The sequence below is a fragment of the Cupressus sempervirens genome, chromosome 7 (assembly GCF_028749045.1).
Source record: "Cupressus sempervirens isolate cs-2001-9-10 chromosome 7, ASM2874904v1, whole genome shotgun sequence".
Lineage (NCBI taxonomy): Eukaryota > Viridiplantae > Streptophyta > Pinopsida > Cupressales > Cupressaceae > Cupressus > Cupressus sempervirens.
Window position 1 is genome coordinate 636,112,944 of NC_143124.1, and position 22,479 is coordinate 636,135,422.

Sequence of the window (22,479 nt, forward strand, 5' to 3'; positions counted from 1 at the left end):
CGATATGGGAAAACATCAAATCATAGAGTAAAAGAGCCATACAAGCAGCAAATAGATAGAAAACCATTCTTTGTCTAATGTGTGGTTGATGTGGGAACACATTAAGTCAAATTAAGAAGCCATGATAGAAAATATATAGCTTCAACTTCAAAGAATGAAGTCATACTCTAACCAATGTGTGATCAATATGGAAACACATGAGTCAAAGAATATAGAGATCGGTAGATACATTTGCCCCTCTTTGACTAATGTGTGATCGATATGGGAATACATGTGGTCAAAGAATAGAAAGCACTAAGTAGGAAATAGATAAGTAGATATTACTCTTTTATCCATGTGTGATTGATATGGGAACACATCAAATCATAGAGTAAAAGAACCATGTAGGAAGAAAGAAGATAGAAATCTATTCTTCAACTAATGTGTGGTCAATGTGGGAACACATTAAGCCAAATGAAGACACCATGATAGAAAATAGATAGCTTCAACTTCAAAGAATGAAGTCATACTCTAACCAATGTGTGATCAAAATGGGAACACATACAGTCAGATAATAGAGAGATTAGTAAATATATCTACCTCTAGTTAATGAAGTACAGGGAGCTATAGCAAGCATTAAGTGCTCAGACTGATAGTATTGAGTACTAGTAGATAGCTGACAAGAGAAAATGGAAATGGTCCAACATATGCCCTTGAAAAAGAAGATGTTTCCAAGCACAGTGATGATAGATTATGTCTACGAGATCAAAATTTAAATGATATAGAGGAAGTGTAAATAAGATTAGATAAAGAATGATCTAAGATAGATAGGTCAATGAAGAACAATCATTAATGAATTGAAGATAAAGAAATGATGTAGAAGGGAAGAAAAATGCCCCAGTGATATATTAGTCCCAATTGAGTTAGCTAACCACATAGGAAGAAATGAATTTTAAATGCAATTTTGACCTATAAAATAAACTCAAATTTCAATTTTGATCCGAAAAATGGATTTAGGACATCGATTTTAGCTAAGGATGTAATTTTTTATGAGATTAACCCCTTGTGATGACAGTAAGTGAAAGTGAATGAAAGACTTGAAGAGAAAAAGACATGAGGAAGAAGAAAAGGAAAAGATGGATGCAATTAGCTAACATGTCCATGAAAGGTGGAGGGAGAGCTCTCTTTGTATGCAAAAATGTAAGACTTTAGCTGAGCATGAACCTATGATGCAAACTAATATGTAACAAATTTAATGGCAAGGGACACAACTTTTAAAATCTAATTTTTCGTCATTGAGCATTTTTTTGTAAGGCCACAAGATATCATACAACCCTCACTAATATCATTATCATGAGAATATGAATATGGCATCAGTTGGAGTATTGTTGGAATGAGATGTAAGCATTTAAGGCACAAAAATCAAGTATACCAAAACACCTATTCCATTTAATTTAGCAAGTGAACATAAGAATCAAAGCATAGACACTAGGATGACCAAAATGTTTCTTGCATGGTGAGTACACCAGACACTTGAGTGATTCTTTATATGGATTTGGAACTATATCTGTAGGCAGGAAGTAAAGAGACTGTAATGTTCCCCCCAAATCTTTGTTCTTTTTTTTTTCATTTTGAATATGGGACGCGTGACTAAGATATGGGCCACGTGATCTTTTTTATTTTGTTGTAGGTTTCTTTTCTCTCATACAACTAGAGAATTTCATCTTTTAATCATGAAATATCCCAATATTGTGGTACTTTTATAAAATAGTACGTGGGGTATAGATCATGCAGTGCACCATAGGGATGCCTTTTGTTTGAAGATAGGGTATGGAATGCATTGAAATGTGTTAGCCCAAGAACATGTAACACCATTAAGGATTTAGTATCAATCTTTTGGTCAACACCTTTTCTTATCCTGATATAGCCTTGGCATATAGAAATGATAGGGTGGGGGAGCAGCATGTAAATACAACAACGTATGTCAAGGTTTTAGCATAAATACATGTCTAGGCTTGTCTAAAAAATCCACAAGTCTTTAAGGTCTTGAAGGTCATTGAAGAGCTTTGTGAAGAGTTTTCCAAAGAGTGGAGTTATGGTCAACCCATAAGAGAAATTGAAGCAAGGTCTCAAAATGGTGGAAGTGGGAGTGGGAGAATGCGTTGATGATGAAAGTCTAATAGAGGAGAAATGGATGAGGAGGTAGTAGAAGAGGACAAAGTGAGGCTATCAGGAGTTAAGTAGAGACCATCAAGGTATTCATGGAGGTAATTCAGAAGTGAATAGAGCTAGTCAATTGGAATTGTAGGTCTAGAGTCAAGTAGATTCCAATACAAATGATCCTACCTTACTACAACTCTTAGCTAAAAGCATGACACAACTTATTGGGAAGGAGTTGGCTAAAGAAAAGAAGTCTCCAAGTGTAGTGGTGCTTAGTGAGACTACTGATGTGCATATCAATTTCTCAAATAGCTAGTCAGAGGATGTAGTACCAAAAAAGATGGTCTCAGATGCAGAGCTAGTAGTGGTGGTAAAGCCGACAACATCACCATGGAGGTGATCGAAGAATATCCTTGGGGGAATGATGAATCATGTTGAGGTTTCAATGTCACTCATTCCTCAAGAGATTTAGCCAACTCATGATGTAGTGGCTTCCATGGACATTGAACTAAGGAAGGTTCTTGTGATAGAGAAAGAGTAGGTTGATAATGTAGAAAAGGATGCCAAATTTTTCCAAGGTTTAGTAGAAAGAGCTTAGGAAGATGAGGTGTGAGTTGAGACAAAGTGCCTAGAAGCTATAATTAAAGTAGAGAAACTTTGGGCTAAGATAGCAGAGGCTTCTTTAGTCATAGAAAAGGCGATTGTGGAGAAGATTTAGAATGAAATGGTGTTGTTGTAAGCTTAGGTGGAATCTTTTTGGGAGACTATGATAAATACCAATGATGTAGTGTATCACTCACAAGAAAAATTGAATGTTAGCAATGCAAGGCTTACCTATTATCAAAACTAGATAAATGTAGTGAAGCATGAGGATATTCAAAAAAAAATGATCATTTGGTCCATCCAAAGAGTCCCTCTTGGTATCACTATCCTTGAGAATCTTGTCCTATTGGTTAGTACTTTGATTAAGTGTTGAAATTTCTTGAACTTAGAAAGAAATGTTGGTTAACACTTAATTTTTTTGTACTAAAGGATTCATTCTCACAACTCCAAAAGCTAGATTCATTTTGTGTAGGGTACATAATAACTGTGAATCTTTGTGCAAAGATCATTTATTTGACCTTGCATTACTGAAGCTCCATATGACCTAACACACATAAAACATTTTAGTGACAATAATTTCATCCATACTTTTGTATTTATGTAGAGAACTCTTTACTAATGGAAATAAATTTTTCATTATCACATTATCCTTCATTTTAGTTACAAAAAGTAGATGAGGTTGGCGAACAAGATTGTGTACATTATAAACATGCACGCATACCCAAGAAGTATTATCTACTATTGTAACTTCATCTAAAAACAATGCAATAAAGTTTGACTCTTTTATTTTTCCTTCCCATCTCCTTTTTTCAACCTCAACAAGACAACATGCCCATTCTCATGTTCTATTCACTAACCAATAACTATTAGGATAGTTATGAATTTTCGGAAAGTGCAATAAAGAACTCATTGATGGTTAGCCTAATATAGCAGCTCCTTTGCTCAAAATATAAAAGAGAACACTTAACAACTATTCTCATTTGTTCTACTTCCATTGCTTTTCAAAGAAAAGTTTCAATGTATCCTTCAACATTAACCAGCTCCATCTATATTTTCTCCTAAATATAAAATAATTTTGTACTACCAACATGCTTACATTCCTCCTTTGCTTGTATTCTACCAAAGGCTCGAATTCAATTGGATTGTCTAATTGTTCATTGAATGCAAAAAGAGGGGTAAAAATTTATTAAGACAGAAAGGAATACAACAAGGAGCTCGATCTTGAACAACAAGATCATCAAATTCTTGCACCATCTCAAAGGACAGTTGCCTCCTATCCCTAATATTCCAACCTGAATCATGACTAGAAGCCCATTTGGCTAAACAATTAGCAGTTCTATTCCATTCACGAGGAATATACGTGAACCTAATGAACTGAAAAGAGGAAGAGAAGAAAAGAATCTGCTTAACAATAGTGGTCAACTGCCAACTAACATCATCAAGCTCTTGCGAAGAAAGCATGTTCACCACCACCTAGGAATCAGACTCACAAATAATCTTACTCCATCCCCACAAGCAACATTGTTCCACAGCATATAAAATAGCCTGAGCTTCCATGAGATTGTTAGTATAATCACCCTTATGAACTGAGAAGAAAAATTTAACATCCCCAAAACTACAACGAGCCACTCCGCCAATACCAGCCGGATCAGGATTCCCACGGGAAGAACCATCAGTGTTAATTTTCAGAACTCCACAGGGAGGAGTCCAGTGCCCATCCCGGTTAACCCGACCCTTCCTCTGATGGTGAAGCTGCCTGGACATAGAAGGAAACCTATGAGCTGCAACCCCATCCTGAAGATGAAAATTGAGGCGATTACAGATAGCAAGATGAACCGGATCCATACCCCCATCAAGCTCACACTTCACAAGAATAGTTTCCTGAAGAGAATGTGATATTTTCCACCAAAGATGCAAAACACCAAGCCGAACATCTTGGAATATGCGACGATTCCTCTCCAACCAGATATGCCAAAGCATGAAAGATGGGCCAGCAATCCAAGCAGCATGGAGAGAAGAAGACTTGGAATTAGCATACAAGACTTCCAATTTTGCCTCAAACCAAGTTTTCCAACTTCTTAATAAAAGTAGGAATTGAAAATCAAAACCTGGTTTTTTTTTTAATGAGTGGAAAAACAATATAGATTGGACTACTTTTTCAAATTTGCCTTCAACTCCAAGCTTACGCATAAAAATGTGTTTTGACACGCATCTTCCGAGTGAAACAAACAGTCTCAGTAAAATCTCAAAAATCGAAATAAAGACATACAAAACCTTGATTTGGCTAAACCAAGGTTTGTAGAAATTCGAATTTTTTTAATTCCACAAACCAAACGGACCCTAAAAGATCTCACCTCTAATCTTTTTAAAATCCCTATTCTTTTTTTGAATTGGATTTTCTTTTCCCTTTTCGCACACCATCATCCTCTCTATCATTCTCACCCTAGTTGATTAAATCATTCTTACCATGGGTATATACTAGAAAATCTTCAAGTTCATCGAGATATGAGATATCAAGTTCATCACCTTCAATATTTCATGCAAGTTGTGAATTGATGAGAAAAGTTGTTGATTATCGAGTTGATTATCCAAGTGATATCAAGGCCAACTTACATCATTTAAATATTCAATTGATTATCGCATTGGGTGTATCCAAGGCTATCTGCAATAAGGAAGTGGTAAATTTGGGAGGTTTTGCATTGTAAATGATGACTAACTCATAAAATTGACTCCTTTGGGAGCCACCAAAAGCTACTCACAACCCTCACATTAGTGAGATTTAAGAAAACTCCTCCTGTTTGAAATATTATCATTGATCATTAGGATTTGATGAACCAAACTAAGTATTGTAAGACAAATTTACAAAAAACTGTTATTAGTTATCAATATCTAAATATTAGAAGCAACGCAGTGCTCAAAAAGACTATCAAAACCAATTTAAAATATCCTTGCAACGCTTAGAAGGTCACTTTTTATCCATTTTTTTATCTACAAGATTATGACCCGTGCTCTTACCAGCAGTCCTTTGCAATGACAATCTCTTTCCTATCATATGACCAAGAAGCTGCAATGAGTTCGGCAAAAGTGGACCCTACAGAACACCTCATCCTTCAAAGCCACTTCACGTCAATCCTTCCAGCCACTTAAGTTGTACGTGAAAAAATCCCTTGGTACCTTTACACACACCATTGTTATCTGAATTGCATGTGTACTTGTTTGTTTCTTGATAGTAATGTGTAGTAAAGTTCTCTATACGTGGTACCCAAGCCATATTTTATAAGAAACCTGCCTGCGTTGCAAGGGCCTTGCAATTAAATCAAGCCAATTTAGTGCCCTCCAAAAAGGTGAATAGTGTGATGGCTACTCTTCGTATTTGTAAAGATGAACTATATCCCTTCACCTCTCATTGTGTTTTCTTGCCTCTTGCATCACAAAAGTTTCACTTTGAAGCTCTCGCAAAGTTCAAAATAAACCGCCCTTGTATACCCCATGCCAGCTTCACCGTGACCCATTTATAGGGCCATAGTTGCACAGTTGTATCACAAACATTAAACTCCACAAATAAACAAATAGGAATGCTCAATAGAGTCAATACACCTACTGGAGTCACCAAATCTGGTATTAAATCCAAAAGCAATTTGATGCCATAGTTAATCAGTATATAAATTTCATCAGACGTATGATATAGCTCTCTAAAGTGTATAAGAAAACAACTTCTATATTAAAAAATGCACACCCAAACTCTATCTAAGTATTTCAGTTCAAACTCTATAGTCAATAATGACATATACCACCTCAGTATCCCTAAAATGCAAAAAACACAGAACTCAACTACATGCAAATTAACATCCAGCCAACAAGAAAAAGTAGGCTTCATTCCATCACTAAATTTGTAGTCATTTAATCAAATATCACTGATGATTGATTTTGCAAATTTCCAAAAATTGATGTTACTACATCCGAAAATATGCATTTTTCACATCATTGATTCACCGTTTGCTTTGATTCCCCATTTTATTAACACATACTATAACATCAAAATGATACTTAAAGCCCCCTTTCTTTTGTCCATTGTCCCCAGAAAATTTGGTCCATCCCTCCTGCCACTGAAACAAATCCCACCTACATATGCAAAAGCTTGTGGAAATCAATTGGAAATGTAATGGTCACAAAATTAGTCCCCAGATATTGTTTCATTTTAACACAGTGGCATTCAATGGAAGGGCACCAACGAAAATCCGGGATTAATGTCTCAGGATGAATGCACTGCAACATAATGCAAAACAAATTAATACTCTGGACAGCCTACAAAATGTTCAAAATAATTATTAGGTTGTATTTGAATGGATAGTAGCAAACCAGTTTCACCAATCTAGAGTGAGGTTTTCGTGACATTTAACAAGTTATTATTCAAGGACAAAAATTATTGTTACACCATCTAATTTTATGGCTCATATAGGCTCCACACCAAATCACACCAAAATTTAGGTTAAAAATGATGGCCAGCAGATGATAGCTGTTCATAGAAATTGATTTCAACACAAATGAGGATCAATTTCTCATTAACTGACCAGTAAATAACGACAGCTACATAACCTGAGAGCTGGAAACAAAACTTTCCAGCAGTGCAAATTTCATTATATCAGAGAGCATCCTTGGGGCTCATTCACGGGGGGCAAATTTCATTACATTTCAAAGAAAAAATATTACACTAGGCAGTTGCACTCATCGGAACTTCTCTGTAGCAAGCTCTTTTTGCAGCACGAATGATGTCTTCTACCTGTAAAATGAAAACATAGAGACCAGACAGAAAAGCCAATCAATAATGGAAAATGTACCTTCTAATACAAATTGGTTCATTAGTCTTATAGAACACAAACCCATTATTTCTGAATCAATCTTTTGCATCTATAAACAATCATCATTTTTTGGTAAATTTTCAAACCCCTAAACTTCATTCTATAGCATGTTTCATAAAACTAAAGAATCCTAACTTCCAATCACCATAATTTTCTTGACAAGTTTTACAGAACTAGATAATGCTGAATACCAGAATCAACCAGACATCAAACCATAGCATGTGCTATTCTGCAATGTATTTCCTATGATAGTGTGTTTAGAGAAATGTACAATGCAGACAACCAAGACAATCCAGACATAAAAACCAACCCTTAACATTTCCAAATAGGTGATCAACACTAGCCACATAAATTTAATTGCAGGCCTGGCAGAAATCTTCAGCACTTTCCAAGGAGGACAAAGCAAACACGCTCTCAGTAGCTATGAAAATAATTTACTTCACCAGCAAAAATAAAATGAGGAATACATAGAAGATTTAGAAAAGACCTGTGGAACTGCTAAGCGCTCCAAATTTGCAGCATAAGGCATAGGAACATCAGCCCCCGATATTCTTTCCACAGATGCATCGAGATATTCAAAGCTTTCCTCAATCACAGAAGTACTGTCAAAGACATCAAAATGTGATAATGTGATCAAGAGACATATTGTCCCAAAACAGGCAAATAAATGAAAATCATGAAGAGATATCACCCAGAAATGGGTAGAAAATCATTTTACCAAATTTCTGCGCCAATGCCATGTTGTGGAAAACCTTCTTCAACGGTCACCAGCCGATTTGTCTTCCTAACAGAAGCATTGATGGTAGCTCTATCCAAAGGTCGAATTGAACGAAGATTTATAACCTGCAGCATTAAATGAGAACTTTTATACAAGACTTTGTAAAACAAATTGCAACAAAAATCAATACCCATAATAATTATTAAATTATATAATAGCATTGAAGAGATTCACCTCAGCGCTGATTCCTTCTTTTGCAAGTTCTTGTGCCGCCTGAAAAAGGAATTTCCAAATTATTTCATTTAAGAAATCATTAGCAAACATTTTACTAAAAAAATTTACATTTTCAAACAAAAGAAAAAACAATATTGCTGCAAATTCAGATGCAGATCAAATCCAATAATGCTGAGGTCAAGTCCTTGTTTTCAAATCTAAGTCCTATATCTGTTTTCTACTGCTGCTTATGCCCTTCATATTAGCAAATTAGGATCCTTTTGTGTGGGATGTGTATCAATTGTCATGATTCTCACGTGTCTTTCCTACATACAAAACTATCAGAATAAAACATACGGTGATAAACAGCACTTTCTTTTTTCTAGCAATACCTATTATTTCTTTTAATACATCTAAAAGGAAGGCTAAACCATAGTGCATTTATGACAAAAGCTAGACGTGCTAGTTGCAATAATCTTTAAGAGATACTTTCTGATAAAAAATATTTTTAACTTGTAGAATCCCTCACAGAGCATGTGAAAGTGCTCATTCCTAGGAACCTGTAATACACTCTTAACAAGGTTACAATCACGACGATTCTGCTTGGTACAAATCCAATGTAGAACAAGTCTCCTAATAAATGCAGAATGAGGTAAGCATTTCAAGAAGGCTACATCTACAACTTCGTGGAAAATCTCCTAATTGCTGCAGCCAATCCCCACTGTAGTAGTTCTCTCAACCCTAAATCTGCTGAAGGGTTCAAAGCTCCAATTCAAGGGCATTTCAGTGCCTGAAATTGCATTTCATAGTTTGGATCATTCTGATTTTGTTGAGGACATCTCCCTTCTTTGGGATGCCCAATGCTTTCCTCTGGTGCTTACCAGTGCTGGCAGAGCATGAGTTAGAGCTATAGTTCTCCTTGCAATATTCAGCTGCTTTGATTGTGGGTAAGGGTGTAGCAATTTCTCAGTTGAAGGAGGTAGATTTTTTAAAATAAGGGTTCGTAGGCCAAAAAGAGGGAAGCATTGAAACATCTGAAATGTTCTAAGCCATCCCATGTTCTAGTATTTCGAAAATTAGCAATGGAAAGGGAGGAAAACTTCTCAAAATAAGGCTTGACCAGTCGATTCAATAATTTTTGGCCTAGTACTTCTGATATGCACAATGGATATCCAGCGAATAGCGAACACACATGGGGAGCCATTTGAAAACTAACCTATGCACAAAGATTTTTATGGCACTGTTCGAATCCTCCATATTCTTAATGGGGTTTGGTCATGAGGGAAGCATTCGCTTCTATGAAGCCTGGTTTCCAGATTTCAACCCTTTGACAGAATCTTTTCATGCTTCCAATGACCACAAATGCTTTGGAACTTTTCGTGATTGTTCTAGCTCCAATCATAAATATGCAAGCCAACTTCTTGGTGGAAGCTCAACTACTGTGTGTTCTTTGAAGTATCAAACTTAATCATAGCACTCTCAAGCATCTCTGACTGTTATAAAGCCCTGTTGAGGAGCTCCTTTATTTTCTTTGTTACCTTCAAAGAATATTGAAATGTTCCTCTAGTGAAGATGGTTTATTTCTCTTTGCCTTCTCAGAAGCTAAATCTAAAAGTTCCTGTTGGCACGTGCCCTAAAATGCAAAATTGTATAGATTCTATGTCGTTTTTGTTGCCTTGGCCCTACTCTGCCTGTTATTTAAATCCAATCAAAGAACTCCTTTGATGAGCCCCCACAGTCAATTTGTGTTTGATGTCAACCTTTACCTCGCCTCATGTCTTTGCCATGAGCCTACACTTTTAAAATGTCAAAAACTTCTAGGTATGAAGGTCATTGGGTTAATTTTGAGGCTTGGGATAGTTTTCAAAAGTTTCTTTGAAGCCATTTGTTGGAGATATAGCTTTGAGAGATATAGTCCTCCCAATTTCTAAGATGGTCATTTCTGTGTTGCTGTTACTCTTTCTACGTGATGAGTTTTGTTCCATAGTCTGCTGATGTCATTTTAACTCAACAACCAATCATCTGATATCTCTCCTTTTAATGTCCGCAACTATCCTTGTATCGGCAGACATTAAAAGTCATTGAAGAGTCTTAGCATTATGAGTCATCACCTTTGAAACGGCAGATGTTTCAAATGTCTTGGAACTTTGATCAGCAGACATCTTATTTGTAACAGCAGGCACAGCCATTGGCACTCTTCATTGTCTGGAGTCTGGACAATGAAGAGTCCAACTCTTCATAAGGAGAAGCTCATTCACCCAGACGATGTTCTATTTTTTAGATGCTATTATTGTCTCAGAGATATAGACATTAGAATATTGTTAGTTTATTACTGCAGTTGTGATAGTTTTGTGAGAACTGTGAGTCAGACTTCAGTTTATTCATCAATGAAGTGATATTTTGTGGCTGGGTTTTTGTCCCTCAAGTTGGAGGGTTTTCCCAGGGTAATTATTGTGTTTTGTGTTCAGTATTTTGTTGTTTGCTGCTTATGTTCATTTCTGGTGAAAAAAATCAACACCATTTATTTCCCCACGGTCCCTATTCCCAAACCCCCACCTTGACTTATCTATTGCATATCATGTAAAAAGTACAAAAACCTAGAAACCCCTGACTCTTGTTAGCTTTCTAAATATTTGAAGGTCTAGGGTTTTGACAGCAATAATTCTTGTGCCATCTAGACAAGAAACCTAATGTCTGATCCTCAATGCCCTTGTGCTTGTCTTATTCCAAAAAGCCCATGTCTGTACATGCCCTAAAATGCAAAATATTCTAGGCCCTTTGTTCTCTATGTTGCCTTGGTTCCTACTTAGCCCATTATTTACATTCAATCAAAAAAAATCTTTAAAGAACCCTCTTAGTTAGTTTGTGTTTAGTGCCAAACTTCGCCTCACCTTGTATCATTGTAATGAGCCTACATTTTACAATGTCAAAAAATTCAGGGTATGGTCTTTAAGTCAATGTTAAGGCTTGGATGGCTCTTTTGGTCTTTATAAAGTGACTTTATTATAATTTAAATAAATTTTATAGAGTAATCTTATAACACATAATAAGTCACAAATATTTGCCTGAATGGGATGCCTACATGAGGAATGAATAAATAAAATAAAAAACTATTTAAATTATTGAAGTTGCCATAACAAACCCTAATTTGAGTATCCTAGTTGAGAGGGAAATAAAAAGATCAAAGTGAAGTCACTTGGGACAGGCAGAGATTATTTTGGAGAATACATCTTTGATCCTCCAGAGTTCTCAGAACTAGGTTTGGCAGGAATTATTTGTGAAGACGAAATCCTTCACAAATATGAATGTCTGCAGTTGTAGAAAATCATCCAAGGGTATAATATAGATCAAAGCAAAGTCACTTGGGACAGGGAGAGATTATTTTGGAGAATACATCTTTGACCCTCCAGAATTCTCAGAGCTAGGCTTGGCAGGAATTATTTGTGAAGACGAAATCCTTCACAAATATGAATGTCTGCAGTTGTAGAAGATCACTCAATGGTATAATATATAGGCAATTCCAAACATGGGTTGCACTGGACTTCATGCAATTAATTATTTATACAGGGTAATTTACAGATTACGGGAGTGAACAAGGTAATCATTTTCAAATTTGCCCTCCGATGTTGGTTTATCAATGTGGGGCCCGTCTTTCCAGCCCTACCATTTAGAAAATTAGAGCACAACAGCAGGGCATTCTTTGATCATATTACAGCTAATTATCACATTGCAGGAAGGACGTGGGTTTCTTGGAATGCGTCAGTTCTGAGTCCTTCAGGTCATACCAGTTAGTGTACAATTTTTTTTTATTAATATCAGCAAACAGATTTTATTGGAGGGCGTTTTGGTTCATCTATTAGTCACCAAACCCTCGGCATGAAATCAAAAGGTTTGGTTTGCTGGATTCTTTCCAAATTACCATTGTAATTGCCGCTGTTTGAAGACAGTTTAGCTGAGAATTTTATAAATATTGATCAGATGTTGGACACCTGAAAATGGCATATTATAGCTCTTGATTAATGCTAGAACTTTGTAGTTTAATGCGCGATTTGAATTCATTCATGTTAGCAAAAAATTCCCTTTCATTCAAGCATATGTTTCAAGCAAAGAATCCAGAAGACAAAAATAAGTCACATCATTGCAAAAACTCAAAAACCTTCAAAAACCCAGTCCAAAATTCTGCAAGGAATTTGAAAATCACAAAAGGGGGTGAGATATTACAAAACACTTGTTAGTGCACAACTCTGCTGTCCGCCTGATAGCGCTCTGGTCTCCTGCTTATACTCACATATATATATACTGTATGAGAAATCCTCTTCTCCCTTGCCTCTTTGAATGTCTAATGTGCTGCATATACAAGAGATTGTGTCTCTGCCAATAAGCATCAACCTTGCTAAGTAGGTGACACTTAGTACAATGGCTTTCGTTTTTTGACTAATAAAACTGCTGTTGTTATTGTACCTGATCATGGATTAATAGCCCATATTAACGTAGGCATCAAACTATTTACTTGGGATGTTATGTCTCTCCCAACAGTCATCATCCTTGCAAAGTTGGTGACTCTTAGTACAATGCCTTTTGCCTTCTAACTAATTACTGCTGTTGTTATTGCACCTACCATGGATTGATAGCCCATATAAATGTAGGCATCAAACTATTCACTGCATATTTGCTTTTATATATGGATCGCTGTATCTAAATTATCCTATTAGGGCTTACATATGTCTTCATTTATAATTTAAGTTAGGAGACGGCCACCATGTATGAGCCCAGTTTTTATTTAATTGATTTTATCTTGCTCCCATTCCTCTCTAACTTAGCTACTTTGCCTCCTTAAGTTCATTATCTTGGGCAGTCAAGGCTAGGTCGCCCATCAGTCATTTTACTTATTTTGTTTTCATTCCTGTGCAGGTTGACCATCATTTTTACTTATTTTCATTAAACTGAAGTGCTTACATAAGGGAGTAGACTAGAAATTAAATGTGGTGTTTTATAAATAAGACAATTTTCTGATCAATGACGCTTATCAGATTTAAGAATGTATCATGGTGGGGGCATGATAGTACCCTAGCATTTAAAAGTCTATTTATAGCTATTCACTACCTCTCTAAGTGTTGGGTGTATGTGTGAAGCCCAACAGCTATCATGTTTAATTATTGATTTTATTATCTTTCCCTCCAATTGTAATGACTCCTCAAATCTGATGAGCCTCTATAAATGTATGATATTAGAGGCTTATTATTTCACAATTGGTATCAAAGCATGGCATAGTTGCTCAGAGCAATTTAAAATTCCAGAGTCATGGAAGATTTGAGAGTGCAGAAATTCTCTGGACAAAATTTCAGTTTGTGGAAAGTACAGATGCGATCGTTGTTGGTTAAGCAAGACCTTCACTTGCAATTGGGGGAAAAACTAAGAGGTCAGCTGCAATGTCAAATGAAGATTGGGAAAAGATTGATGAAAAGGCAATGGCAACAATCTTTCTTTCACTATCTCAAAATATTTTGTTCAATGTATCGAACAAAAAGACAACAAAGGATGTTTGGGACAAGCTCCAAAGCATGTTTGAAACGGCATCAGCTGCAAATAAGATTTTCATTATGAAGAACCTCTACAAGCTCAAGATGGAGGTAGGGACTGTGATGTCAAATCACATAAATGAGTTGAACACATTATTATCTCCAGCAACCTCGATTGCCATGACTCAAGATGACAAAAACAAGGCTGTCATCTTGTTATGTTCCTTATCTGACAGATGGGATGGCATAGTGACAGCAGTTGGCACTTCCATTTCCGGTAAGAGCAAGCTGGTCTATGATGAGGTAGTGGACACTCTACTTGGTGAGGATATGAGACAAAGTAATAAAGAATCCTCATCCAGTGAAGCCTTAACGGTGGTCAGCACCGAAACTAGAGGAAGAAGCCACAATACAGCGTGAAACAACCATCATAGAAGATCCAAATCAGCTCAGCGTTCGAAGTCAAAGGAAAAAAAAAGGAGGTTGCTGGTTTTGTAACAAAGTTGGCCATGTGAAGATAGATTGTAGAAGTTATAAAAGAGCACAAGAAAGACTGTGGAACAGCAATGCAAACATAGCATATGACAAAGATGATGGTATCTTAATACTATCAACAAGTGAGACTACTTCAGCCTCATGGGTATTGGATTTTGGCACTTCATTATGCCTCCCCATGTTCGGAATACTTAACAAATTATCAAGAAGGTAAGTTTGGTGAAGTATATTTAGGTGACAATAAAGCATGTGAAATAGTCTAAGTTACACGGGTACCCCTCCCCCCCCTCCGGACCTCGAACTGGTTCGAACCGGTTCGAGATTTTGGTCCGGTTCGACCAGGGTTCGACCAGGGTTCGATTTTTGAATCCTGGTTTGAACCATGGTTCGAACCCGGGCGGACCAGGCTGGGAAAATCGAACCAGGTTCGAACCCAACCAAGAACCCGCCCACGGACGCGGAAATAAAGTGACTTATTTGCATTTTTTTATAATTTTTGGAGTCCACGTACCCTAAAAAGGTGTTATGAATTAGTTTTTTGCTCTCTCATAGTCATTTGATGTTTCTAAATAGGTTGTTTTGCCTTGAAGGAGAGCACATAAGTTTTTGAGCAAGCATCCGGTTGTGCAAGGAGGAGTTTGAAGCAATACTTGTTGGTGTTCTTGAAGTGTTTGTGCATCATTTATACACATTTGCAAACTTGCAATGGCTGGAAAAGGACCAAGAGGTAAGATCTTATTCTATTTACTATTGTTTTGTTCTAGTTTTTCCAAAAAAAAATCATTTCTCTTTCAATCTTCATATGTTCTAAGTTCTTGAATCTTTTTCATTATTTCAAAATTCGTCATTTTCTTGCATATAGATTATGAACATATATCTAATTAGTAATTTCTTGCCATAGGGAAAGGTTCGAAATTAATGTCATCTACCTCTTCATCAATAGACAACACCGAACAAAGAATGGAAACCAACTCCGATTCTCCTCTATGGAAGTATGTAGACATTATAAAACCCATTCCAGGAGGTGGTGCATTCCGTTGGAGATGTCGAGGATGTGATGTAGAAAGAAATAGTTCTTATTATCATGTGGTAGGCCATCTATGTGGTTATGCTGGAAGAGGAGTCCAGAAATGCCCTGGCAAAAATGGTGTCCCTATACCAAACCACACCGTGTTAAAATATATTGAAGAGCATGAGGCAGCAGAAGAGAGAGAAGGACGCAGGGCAATAGAACTTGGTAGTAGTAGCAATAAAAGTAAAAAAGCTAAGGGAATGCAGGCCCCCTCAGATGTTATTGTACAAGACCACCCCTTCTTCAATACTACAATGGACACTGACACTGAATCTATCCCCATTGTACACAAAAGAAAGGGGCCAATAGAAACTTCTTTTCAAAACAAGGCCCGGGAAATTGCTGACATTAAGGTGGGAAGATGCCTCTATACAAATGGGTTGTCTTTTAATGTTGTCCGCTCTCCATTTTGGAAGGACATGTTGAGGGGTGCCAATGAAGCTCCAAAAGGGTATTGTGGCCTCGGGTATGAGAAAGTTCGCACCACCTTGTTGGATGATGAGGTCCAACGGGTTGAAAATCAATTGAAGCCCATAAGGGACTCATGGGTTGAGACAGGGGTGACAATTGTTTCAAATGGCTGGAAGGATTCTAGGAACCGTCCCTTGATCAATGTCCTTGCGGTGTCCCCTAAAGGGGCAATGTTTCTGAAAGCGGTGGATTGTGAGGGCAAAGTAAAAGATGGGCCATTTATTGCTGATATCTTAATTGAGGCCATTGAACAAGTGGGAGCAAGAAACGTTGTCCAAGTCATAACGGACAACGCAAAGAATTGTAGAGCAGCAGGTTTGTTGGTTGAATCACGATATCCACATATCTTTTGGACACCTTGTGCAGTCCATTCACTCAATCTTATGCTAAAAAAGATTGGGAACCAAATTGAGTGGATCAAAACAATGTATGAAGAGGCAGAAGACATACAAATGTTTGTCACAAACCACCACATGACTCAATCTCTTTTCAGGAACTACTCAAAATTGGAGCTATTGAAGGTAAATGAACTTGAACTCAAATTAGTAATTTAATTTTTAATATTTGACAATTTCTGATTTTTCATATTTTACTTGTGCAATTGCCAATGTGTATACTTTTCTTAGTTTTCTAAAATATGTATCTAATAGTTGTTTTTTGCTCTAATTTATGTCACAGGTTGCTGAGACCCGTTTTGCATCACATATAATCGTCTTAAGACGACTTGTGCAAGTGAAAGATGCACTTCAAGGTATGGTAATCAGCAACAATTGGGGTGTATGGAAGCAAAAGAACACTGAAAGGGCAAACAAAATAAAGGATAGGCTATTGGCTGACTCATGGTGGGAACGTGTGGAATATCTCCTTAAGATCACCGAGCCCATTATGAGCATGCTTAGGTACACTGACATGGATAGGCCTTGCCTTGGAGAGATCTATGATGGCATAGACTCAATGATTGAGAAGATCAGGCAAGTTATAAATGAGCAAGAGCAAGATCCGCAAGAGACCTTTTTCAAACAAGTGCAAAAAATTATTAATGAAAGATGGAACAAAATGACCACTCCATTACATTTGCTTGCCTATGCCTTGACCCCCAAATACTATAGCTCACAATATTGTGATCTACCAGGAAGGTTGCCACCATATAGAGATATGGAAGTGTCTGAGGGGTACCAGGCAGCATTTAGAAGAATATTTCCTGATGATGATATAAGAGATCTAATCATGGATGAGTTCATAGCATTTGTCAATGCTACAGGTCTAAGTAATAATGCTCTTCGTCATCGGTTCAAGAAGCATGCTCATGGTTGGTGGTACCTCCATGGCCAAAAATTCCAAACATTGCAGCCCCTTGCAATCAAAGTTATATCACAAGTAAGTTTTATTTTATTTTTTAATTAGCTCACTTTATCTTCAAAAGAATTTTTTAATAAGATTGAATTAATTCCTTTTTAATTGCCTACCTTATGTTGTCTTTATAGGTTGCTAGTTCTTCTGCATCAGAAAGAAATTGGAGCGCCTATTCTTTCATCCACTCGGTGAAGCGCAATAGGTTGCAATCAAAAAGAGCCGAGAACTTGGTATTTGTGCATAACAACTTGCGCCTTCTTTCGCACAAGAGTCAAGAATACAAAGAAGGGGAGACAAAGAAGTGGGATGTAGATGCAGAGATTGCGGACTTGGATGCTTCCACTGCTGCGCTTACAATTGATGATTTTGATGACTTTGATGTCAATACCATTGTTGATTCTGCTGCTGATCCCATTGGCCTTGGTGCAAGTAATAGCATAGGCGAAGGAGGAGATGAAGAAGAAGAAGATGAATATGAAGAAGATGAAGATGAAGAACGAAGAACTTAGAACTAGAAATTCAGAATTTTAATAGATTTTCATTCTATTAGTTACTGTTAAACATTGAACGTGAAACAATGACACTTGAACGTGAAACAATGACACCATTTTAAATGTTTTGAATCTTTCATCTTTGATGTTGAAGTTGATTGAACTATGTTACTATATGATGGTATGCTCACCATGATACATTGATATGTTATTGTTTATGCTGTTTTAAAGTTTTAAATGTGTTTATGGTACTATGCTACATTCTAATTTTAACTCATGCTTCATAAAAATGTATATATATATATTTTTTTTTTTTTTTAATTTTTACATGTTTTTGTACTAACGAACCCAAACCCCTTTCCAAAATTTCGTCGAACCAGCGAACCGGTTCTCGAACCCGAACCCAGAACCGAACCACGAACCGGCAACCTAGGAAATAGTTGGCAAAGGTGATATTTTGTTGTCATTGAAAGTAGGTGTTAAATGGTTATTGAAAAATGTGCATCATGTTCCAAAGTTAAAAAGAAATATGATTTTCGTAAGTCAGCTCTATACACAAGGCTTTCTCACTTCTTTAACTGACTCATGGAAAGTCACAAAAGGATCCATGATAGTAGCAAAAGAAGACAAAATTGGGAGTTTATATATTGTGGAGAATATAAGTGAAGTGGGAGAAGCCATGACAGGTATGGATAGCAATTCCGAATTATGGCATCAAAGGTTTGGTCATATGAGCAAAAAGGGTCTTAATGTTATGCATAAGAGGGAGCAAACACTGGGACTGAAATCAGTTGATTCACAATTTTATCAACATTGCCTTTATAGAAAACAAAAGCAGGTCAGCTTTTTGAAGTATGGGCATGAAAAAAAGGGCTCACCCTTAGCACTGGTCTACTCCGATGTATTCGGACCTACTGAGGTAACCTCCTTTGGAGGAGCAAATTATTTTCTTACTTTCCTTGATGATTGCACAAGAAAAGTTTGGATTTATATGTTGCATAAAAAACTTATTTACCAATTCGTGAAACGAATCCGATTTGGGCACATGAATCAGATCCGTGGATTCGTGATTTTTATTTTCCCAATTATGATTTGTGGAGGATTCATGTATATTTATCTACTAAGTCACAAGGTTTGAATTCGAATTTGAGTTCGACATCCATGAAATTCGGATAAATTTGACAATAGTAAAAATTCGGGAAAAAGTTCAAACTAAATTTGTTTTATATAATTTTATTTATTTTTAACCATAAGTAATATTTTCAATATATTATCAAAATAGTTAACATTGCTAAATTAAATAAAATAGAAACAATAATTTCATAAACATCTATTATTAAACATATTTTACATATGTTTATAAATTTGAATTAATAAAATTATAATATAATATAAATTTATTTAATTTAAATTAGTATGACAATTTTTTAAATCGACCATATATATAATAACTAGATATAAGTTTTTTAGTTTATCTTATTATAATTTTTAATATCAATATATTATCTGATTTTTTATATATAAATTTTATAAAAAATATTTATAAACTATATACAGTTGTAAAAAATCTCAAATTAAAACAAATTAAAAGCTCTCATTGCGGACTGCTCACAACTCACAACAGAGTGCGGATGGACCTGGAAATGAATTAGTCGAGACAAAAAGAAAAGAGATTTGTGACAAAACTGCTGCAGATTTCTTTCTCACTCCATCACAGCACAGACAAACGGAATCAATCTTCAGATCGGAAATGGCCGTATCAACCTTCAGCTTTTGCCTTCACTCGAGACTGACATGTGCATTTTAAGGTTCAGAAATGGCTTCTTATAAATAAAAATGGACTGTAAATCCAAAAAATAGAAGTTTCTTGAGAGCTTAGTTTGATAGAAAAAAATGCTGGTTTTCCCATACGAACATAAATCAAATTTTACCGAATTTTTAAAAGAATTTTAAAATTTGGCAAAATCCAAATTTCATGGCTGATATTCGCCGAATGCTGTGACTAAGTTTATATATATATACACTAAAAAAATGAGAGAAATATACATAATTCTAAAACTAAATCATTTCAAAGTATGAATCTATGATTCTAAATAATTTCATAGTATGAATCTATGGATCAAATCCATAATGATTATAAGAAAATAATTGAAATAAAAAAATAAATCCGGATGAATCCAGCCACGGATCCGGATCCGAATCTGGATCCAGCCTCTAGGGCACGAATCTGGTAACTAAGATAAAAAGTCTAATGTATTCAGCAATTTTAAGATTTTCAAAGCATTAGCTGAAAATCAGATTGGAAGTGTTTGCAAACTGATAACGGTGGTGAGTTTTGTTCATTAGAGTTTAAATCATTTTGTGCAGATAATGGCATCTGTAGGATAAAGATTGTTCCCTTCACTCTTCAAGGAAATGGAGCAGCTAAGAGGATGAATTGAACAATACTTGAGAGAGTTTTCTGTATGCTCTCTAATACAGGTTTGGGCAAAGAGTTTTGGGCAGAGGCATGTAATACAGCAGTCTACTTGATCAACAGAAGCCCATCTTCTCGGTTGGATTTTGGCATACTAAAGGAAAGAATGGTCGGGTAGGAGAATCTCATATTCTCACATCCGGGTATATTTGGATGTGAAGCATATGTTCATGTTCCTAAGGAAAAGAGGACAAAGCTTGATCCAAAATAACGAAGAGGTATACTTGTGAGCTATGGAGAAGACCAATTCGATTTCAGAATTTGGGATCCAATTGAGAAGATAATAAGGAACAGAGATGTAGTCTTCAATGAAAAGGTTTTTCCAACATTCAATATGGACGAAAAATCGGTATGTGAATATGCTCCATTTTCCATATTTGATACTACTAATAATAACAATAGCAATTTTCAGAATGTTCATTCTATGAATTCCCCTTAATCAGTTTTAGCTCCTGCCCCCTTATCTTCATCATATACAGACAGCATGTTATATATACAAGATATACAGATGATGTGGTTGTTGGCCCCAAAGCCACTTTTTTAATTATCTCGCATAGTTTCTAGGGTATCAGATGACGATTCGCCAGCTCTATATTATGAAGCATGTTTGATAATCAAGGAAAGGGCTAGTCTAGTAGAGTCTTGTCTGCAAATTCATGTCTCTAGTAAGGATGTAATCTCGAAAGGAGCTTTGAACCTAGTTGTCTCGCTTGCCACATTTGACAACATGATTGAAATTATATCAGATTGATGTGTCATAGATGTTCCAAGGCATCATAAACTAACTTCTTTGTGATGGTCTTTTCTTATTACACGTGGAGTGTTATTGATTTGTAACTGATAACTGAGCAAGTTCATCTGCAGAATTCCATATTCTTTGAGGTTGTGAATACACAATCATTGTGTCAATACTGATTTGTAAGCATGCTTTCATCCTCCTTGCAATTTGTGACTCTGTTGCCCAAAGAGGTAGGCACCAATTTGATAGGATCATAGGTGACAGACCAAACATACTTTATATTTGATAAACTCTCTTTGTTAGATGTAAGAGCAGTTGAGAGGTTCCATCATGCTGGTATGACCTAGCGATGCAGTTCATGATGTATTCTATGTTATCCTCAAACTGCTAATCTTTTGTGAATCGTACTAGTTTCTCCTCTACATGTATGTATAGAAAGTTAAGTGTATTCATTATTATGGACATAACACTACTGTTAACTTTAGGTGCATTGTAAGAGAGAATTTTCATCTACTTGTTAGAGGTCTTGTTGATTTGTTTGCAGTCAGTGCTAACATCAATTTAGTGACATTTCAAAGGGACTCAGAGCACTGTACATGGCCATTAATGCCTTAAATCCAATTTTTTATCTCTTTGAGCATCCTAGTGTAAAGAACTCGAGGAGCACCAAACATAGCCTAGAAAAGCCCTTAAGATGAAGGTAGATTTACCAACTCACAAGCATTGGTCCATTCATGCCACTCTCTAAGCATAAGCCCTACCCGTCACCTTTGTTGACATTATCTTTGGCTTCAGGTTTTGGTGCTAGTGTTTAGAATTTGAGAAAATGCATGTTTAAGAGCTAACAGCTTCAATGATGAATGAAGTTTGTCCATCTTCCCCTTTGCTCCTGGAAAACACTGCAATTAATGCTCCAATAGGTCCAGTAGAGCCTCCTATTCCTTGAATAAGGAAAGTACAACTCATGAGGAGCATAAACCTTTGCCAATGGAGAAGCAAGATTTTGAAATCTAAGTGGGGCACACAAGACTCTGGTTTCCAGGCAGAAGCTTGGCAAATCCAAGAAAATTAATTCTTGAATGCTTAGATCTGGTAGTAAGAAGGAAAATGGCTCGCTGTGAAAAGGTTAAACTTAATATCTAGCATCAGGTATTATCCAATATCAGTTCAAGACTGGGAGCCCCAATACAACCACACTACCTTAATTATTGTTGCACTCACATAATTTTCCTATTCTTCACAAACCCCTGTAAAGAATTTGTATTCCCTGCCACACAAGCTGTTGATGAAATGTAAATCCGCTATCAATTCTATCCACATTTTCCTTGATG

The 22,479-nt window shown here is 36.2% G+C and overlaps 1 protein-coding gene across 4 annotated transcripts in view; it reads right to left on the reverse strand.

Annotated features, from left to right (window-relative positions):
- Positions 1-7,055: 7,055 nt before the first annotated feature.
- Positions 7,056-22,479, reverse strand: part of LOC149548294 (pyruvate dehydrogenase E1 component subunit beta-1, mitochondrial-like) — a 44,002-nt gene continuing 28,578 nt past the window's right edge. For all 4 annotated transcript variants that reach the window (XM_089792374.1, XM_089792375.1, XM_089792376.1 and 1 more), the window contains 4 exons: positions 8,554-8,592; positions 8,320-8,444; positions 8,089-8,203; positions 7,056-7,522 (listed from right to left, as the gene is read on the reverse strand). In XM_089792374.1, coding sequence (XP_089648500.1) covers positions 7,454-7,522; positions 8,089-8,203; positions 8,320-8,444; positions 8,554-8,592 — 348 coding nt within the window. In that variant the 3' untranslated portion in view covers positions 7,056-7,453. The remainder of the gene's footprint in view (positions 7,523-8,088; positions 8,204-8,319; positions 8,445-8,553; positions 8,593-22,479) is intronic.